This window comes from Seriola dumerili, unplaced genomic scaffold (genome assembly GCF_002260705.1).
Source record: "Seriola dumerili isolate Sdu_G_001 unplaced genomic scaffold, Sdu_1.0 BDQW01000219.1, whole genome shotgun sequence".
NCBI lineage: Eukaryota > Metazoa > Chordata > Actinopteri > Carangiformes > Carangidae > Seriola > Seriola dumerili.
In genome coordinates this window covers 6597483-6603665 of record NW_019174474.1, presented here as the reverse complement: position 1 = coordinate 6603665, position 6183 = coordinate 6597483, and the positions used below count along the sequence as shown (strand labels likewise).

Below are 6183 nucleotides of genomic sequence, written 5' to 3'. Positions count from 1 at the left end.
TCAGTTTTAATGATATGCCCGGCCTTGTGTTCAGGGAGACTGTGTTCTGTGCAGCCTACAAATGCTTGTGGCTTAGGGGTTACATAGTTAGAGATGCTCACTGCTCATCTTCTCTCTGCTCAGTTTGGAGCCTTTACTAATAATGATGATGAATTATTCTAATTATGATGAATACGAGCGACATCTTTTTTGTGTATTGACCTTATATATGTGGTGACAAAACAGGGAAAAGGAAGCTTCATACAACTGAAACAAAGATTTGCATTTGTAACAACAAGCAGTTTGAAAGTCTTGAAATGCACATATTGGCGTCTTTGTTTTATTCAAATAAAATGCTCCTTTCAAATGACACATTTAAGGCCTCTGTGAGAAATAAGTAATATTTTTCATGTCCAGTCAATCAACCATTTTCAATCATTGAAAAAATAGATGTAACACTGCACAATAATTACACTCTATACATTTCATATAATTTGCATCAGAGAGTGCCTCACGTTTACCATTCCCTGGTCAACATGTAGAGACTGTAAGTGACTGTTCTCGGCACCTGAGATGAGAGTAAGAAAAAAACAAAGCTGAACTCTGCATAAGATTGAGCATTTTGAAAATAAAAGCCTCAGATTTTGTGATTGTTCCATCCCTTTTGCACTGTCCCGCCTGAGAGAAAACAACTGAAATGCTGTAAACACACTGAGATGATTTGGATACTTCAGTCCAGCTGCCTGTCTGAGTCCCCCTTTCCTCACCCCCACCCCCCTCTTTGTGGCTGCAGTCGTTTGACTCCTACAGGCTGTTTGAGTCATGCAGGCTACTGGCCTGGCATCCACCTTCACAAGCCACAGCCCAGTTCAGCCTGGATCCAGTCTCATGGAGTGTAGCGCCTGCCCAGGTCGTGTTTCTGCTGTCAGGATCAGCTCTTACTGTGTATAACTGGACTGTCTGAAGTTTAAGAGAGTTTACTTCTATCAGCTGCTGTTGTTTTTCAACAGGGATTTTACAGAACTGCACAAAAACTGTTTATTCGTGGAATCAATCCAACTAAATGTGCGTTTGTGTGTGTGACACACAACATGAAAATTAGACAATATAGCTAAAAACTTCAAAATTATGAGATTTACTGATTGTAAAGCAATAAACTCTTGTTATCTTATTTTTTCGATTACATTACGATAAAAAAGGATGTCTTAGTAATACCTGCTGCTGTGTTTGGTCAATAGTTGACCTTTTTACTGAGTGAATACAGTTTTCCAAAGACTGAGGCAGAATCATTTTACATTTCAAAATAATAAACCAAAGGTTTATGAAAAAGTTTTTGCAACACTGCTCATTTTGGGAGTTGAGTGCAAAACAAATATGTGTTGTGCTTATAATTTGTTTAGTCTTGCAATTGTATAAAAGCCAAATGCAAGGATAACAAGAAACAATTTGAATAATTAATTATGGTTTAGATTTTCAAAAATAAACCAGATGTTTTGCTCCTCTTCATCTATATAAGGTAATTTCTTACAACATCAGCAACTGGAAATACAAAGTTATTTATATGGTATACAAAATGTGTGCAAAAAAGCCATTATAGTACCACAAAAGGTGAATATAAACTGACATAAAATAAAACACACTGAGGCACGCAGGCATGTCCCTGTCCTTTCAGAGCTCAATCACACATTTGGCATGGCCCTCCATCCCGACCTGACTGATCAGTCATCCCATCGACTCTGTCTTCATCACATTAAACCTTCTGCCAGCGCTGGGTGGAGGGAGAGCCAATCTGAAGACCAGCGAAGAAGACCTGGTAACGGTGCTTCCACAAGATGAAGGCACCGACGGCACAGACGAGCGCTTGGAACAGGTTTAGTAAGATCTGGACCAAGAAGTAGAGTGTGAGTGTCCCAGTTATCACCTCACAGTCACTGACCCCCTCGTAGGTGAAGGTGCGGGCTATCGGGTCATCTTGATCCAGTGTGCACACGCAGTCCTCTCCCACCTGCTCACAGATGAAGCTACTGGTCTGTGTGTAGTGGTGTCCAGCGAACGCCATAACCAGCACCGAAATGACCAGGCCGATTGTACACAGGACAAAGTACAGGAGCTGAAGGGCGGAGGACAAGAGTGAGGTCATGCAATTTTACCTTGAAAGCTTTGATTGAAAAAGAAAGCTGCTCTGCATCTTCTACTCAGCGAGTTTTTTTTTTAATTCTAGAAATCTGGCTCCTGCTCTAGTCTGTTGTCTCATGATTAACCCAGAGTGCCAAAACTGTAGCTTAGAAACAGACATGCTGGCTCAGTGCCTATGGCAAGTTCAATTCAAAGAGATTACCCGCAATACTACAGAGCAAGGTCTGACCCTCAGAGTAGGAGTCCGGCATTTAACACAAAGCAGACAGAGCACATGTAAGACTGCCCTGCAGCTACAGCCGCTTCCCACCTTCAGCGCAGGTCCTATGTGAGAATGTTTAACAACTGAGAGTGTCTAAAAATACAGATGTAAAATGTGACAGAAGCTTTGTGCTGTTTATGCAATTGCACAATCTCAATAACACTAAACCTTCATCTTAATCCATCACTTATATAACAGGAGCCCTCATCCGCTGGTGTATTTTGCTCTCTCTGTTATATGCTGCTTATGGAATTATGCAAGTGATGAGCGGTGCTTGATTTGAAATGGCATTTATGTTAATTTGGGAACAGCTGTGAAATCTGGAGTATAATTGGTTACAGGGAGATGTATGTACATCAGCAAGTACTTCGTTGAGCATTATGTGCTTTACTAAATGGAGATGAGCTGAAACACCAAAGCAGGAAGAAAGTGAAAGGCGTCAAAATTCATATTGTTGTTTACAGTCCATGTGGTGCCCTGAACAACTTTTTAGTGACCACATAAAAACTCATAGAACTTCCATTAGGAAAACTGAGTGTCTTGACAAAATATAGGAACGCTGAGCAATGATATCTGAGAGCTGGGACCCTTATCTGCCACAGCAGTTACTCTTAACTTCAGAAAAATCTCCAGGTACATCTCCAGCATATTTTCTACTCACTACGCCTGCATTTTAAAAGCATAGCACCAAGAGTAATTAAAATGAATAAATAGAACATGAATATTCATGTTCACTGAGCTATTTCAATTGATGACACTGATAAATTGAGGGTCATGACATAAGACAACAAATATTAGTAAAATTTTAACCTAAACAGCTCAAATGCAGTGCAGGACTTCATTGAAAGAAACTGTTATATTCAAGCAAGGAAGAAATATTCATCATCATTAAAAGAGCATTTAATATTTTTCAAACTGTTTTTTGTATATTAAGATATAATTTAAAATAGTCCCTGTAATTTTGATGATTCAGAGTCTGATATTATTTAAAGCTACACAATACAAACACACTATATGCCGGCATTTTTATCATTCATTTCTGCAGACAACATTTTGCAATTTCAGCTGCACTGATGCAAAATGATACTGAAGTGCTTTGTAACAGTGTATGTAGATATTTGAACCTGGTATGCACAGAGCCAGACAGGGAAAAAAAGAGGAAACTGCTTCCAAGGACCTGCTTTTCAGCAGCAGACAATGGTGGACTGATTTTAATTGCCTTGAAATTCCAACTGCATATATTGTATGGCTAATTAAGCTGTACGATGCAGTTGCATTAATGAATGCACTCATCCACTCATAGGAATCCCTGCAGAGCTCTTTTAAACAGGAATGCAGTTAAATGCCTTCCTCTCTGTGCCACTGACAGTTACAGTTCCTTAAGAACACCCACCTAACAATTACATTATTAGTGAGTAAAACATTGTTCTCTGCAAAGGTCGTTTCTGTCTGCAGAATATACTGATCTATTGGATCATGTCCAAGTCCTATTGTGCATTAATAAGGAACTGGACTTGACTCCATGCCTGACATACGATCACATACTTCCTTTTCGTTTTTGCAGAAAATGTGTAAGGATGGGCGTAGGCTCACCTTGACAATGAACTGCATAGATGTCCTCTCATCAGGGACGTAGGTGATACAGTACAGGATGAAGCCCAGGATGGAAACTAAACACAGCTGCAACAACACAGCAGAAAATATTTGGTATAACTTGGTTAGATTCACTCATATCCGAACATTTCTCAGCATATTGCTCATATTACAGCCTTTCATTATCACAAAGAATGTAATCACCCCATTCATTTCTGACTTGATTCACCCATGAAATCATTTTAATATAGCCTATGGCACCTTGTTGCTGTATATGTGATATGCAGAATGTGTGTTTGCTCTTAGACACAATGTAGAAACAATGATCTCGTTCTAGAAAGTCTATTGTGGCCATGTTTCCAGGGGTGTCTGTTAATATTGCATGATTCAGCAGTAAGCTGTCATCTGATTACATTACTCTCTCTCTCTCCCTCTCTCTCCCTCTCTCTCCCACAGACACACTCACTCTCTATCTCTACAGCGCAATTGGAGTCTTGTGACTAACGTTCAGCATCTTATTTAAATGTTTTTCCCAGGTTCTTAAGCGCTCAGGGTTCTCGGGAAAGTTCTTGATGACCTCAGTGTTTTTCACTTGGCTGAATCTCGTGAGCATCTAACTCGGGATGTTGGTGTCCAGGGATGTTTTCGAGGGCAGATGGCATCTGTGATAGGCTAAGATAGGACCAAACAGGAACACGGTGTTGTTTTTTCTTTCACCACCATCACCACACAGTTAATCATTGTTCGCTTGTAATCAAAAGAAACTGCAAACAACCATTCGATGGTCTCATTAAGTTTCCCTTACACAGAAACTTAAACACTTTAAATGACACTTCAGCTGCTTTTAGTGTGTTACATCTCACCGGTAAACACCCTTAACCTCCTGTGGCGCTTCAAATGAAATTTCAAATGCTTTCACTGTTTAGAGTTCACTACTTTCTGTGCATGCTCTTCAGCTGTTAGTTTAAGTGCTGTCATTTTACAGTTAAATTGTACTGACTTCAACTGATTTCACTCTAACACTTCAACTGACTTCACCTGGCACTTCAACGTTCCTTAAGAGCATCAACTTCAACTGAACATTATTTCACATGTATTATGTTAAGAAAGAAAATGCTGCCTTTCCTAGATACTCAACCGTAATCTTAATGTCAATTTTGAAGCTACACATAAAGTTATATACATTAAGGTAATTCAAATATATGGCGTGAAAGTTAAAGCTTTTAATGTAGTAGATGAGATGTGTGGTGCGTTTATGTGTGTCTACTGATGAGGCAGATGGTAAGGATAACGAGGTGTAAGTATGCACAGCACATTGGCAAATAATAACAAGGTGTTTAGATATTACTTAGTTGTTCAAAGGTCAAAGCGGGAGCATGGCATGCTGTGATTGGCCGGCTTGTTTCATCTGCCCAGATGTTGAGGATTTGTTGGACATGCAACGAAAACAACAGAAGTTTGCAGGTGGGCTCCTGTGACTGAGACGGATTGGAGATTCAGGAGTATGCGGTCAGATGAATATAACAGATGGAGTTTTATCAGAACATGACAAATAGCGGTGATTTCCCATGCCTACAGTGACTGTCTGGCTGAGACAGGTTGGTAAGGGCCAGTGTTGACATGCAGTGTGCTCAGGATGGACAACACAGAGAGGGATATAGCTGAGGGTAATGCAGGAGTGTCAGAAATGGGAAGCTCAGGTTCCATGCAAACATGTGAATGTAGAGGCTGATTTTAGAGCGTAAGGATGGAGCTTACAATGATCCCAGCCCAGTGTGGCGTCTCCCTGGTCAGGAGTGAGGGGCTGATGGCCAACATGAGGAAGGCCACGGCTATGACGGCCACCCCCAACAGCAGCTGGAGCAGGGCGACGAGCAGAGGGAAGCGACACCATCTGCACTTATTGCTGTCTTCTGGCTCTGGGAAGTCATCTCTCCTCTTCTTGCCCTCCTTCATGTCTGAAGAATCTTTCTGCCCCTGCCTCATTTCCCCTTCTGTCTTCACACTCTTTTCCCTCTCTGTCCTCTCGACTTTTTCTGTTGCAGTGTTTGGGGTGGTTGAGTCTGCCTGCTGTTCGCCTCTCTACCCTACCCTTACCCTCCCTACTGAGGCCTCCTCTCACCATAAACCCAGCTTCGTTGCTATTTGGAAACAGAGAAGGCTCTGAACTAATATGGAAAACATTTGGACTGGATTCCTAAAGCCGCTCCAGT

The 6183-nt window shown here is 41.0% G+C and overlaps 1 protein-coding gene across 1 annotated transcript; it reads right to left on the bottom strand.

The window, feature by feature from the left end:
- Positions 1-314: 314 nt before the first annotated feature.
- Positions 315-6077, bottom strand: sspn (sarcospan). The gene is made up of 3 exons (XM_022754595.1): positions 5729-6077; positions 3971-4057; positions 315-2089 (listed from the first exon to the last, which is right to left on the bottom strand). Exons 1-3 carry the CDS (start codon positions 5954-5956, stop codon positions 1730-1732), a joined length of 675 nt encoding a protein of 224 aa, XP_022610316.1. The 5' UTR covers positions 5957-6077; the 3' UTR covers positions 315-1729.
- Between the last annotated feature and the right edge of the window lie 106 nt (positions 6078-6183).

Coding starts and splice junctions, on each gene's coding strand:
- sspn (XM_022754595.1), bottom strand. CDS start 5,956: ATGAGGCAGGGGCAGAAAGATTCTTCAGACATGAAGGAGGGCAAGAAG. Junction 4,058..5,728: donor CACACTGGGCTGGGATCATT/GTAAGCTCCATC, acceptor GTGTTGTTGCAG/CTGTGTTTAGTTTCCATCCT. Junction 2,090..3,970: donor CTATGCAGTTCATTGTCAAG/GTGAGCCTACGC, acceptor TCCGCCCTTCAG/CTCCTGTACTTTGTCCTGTG.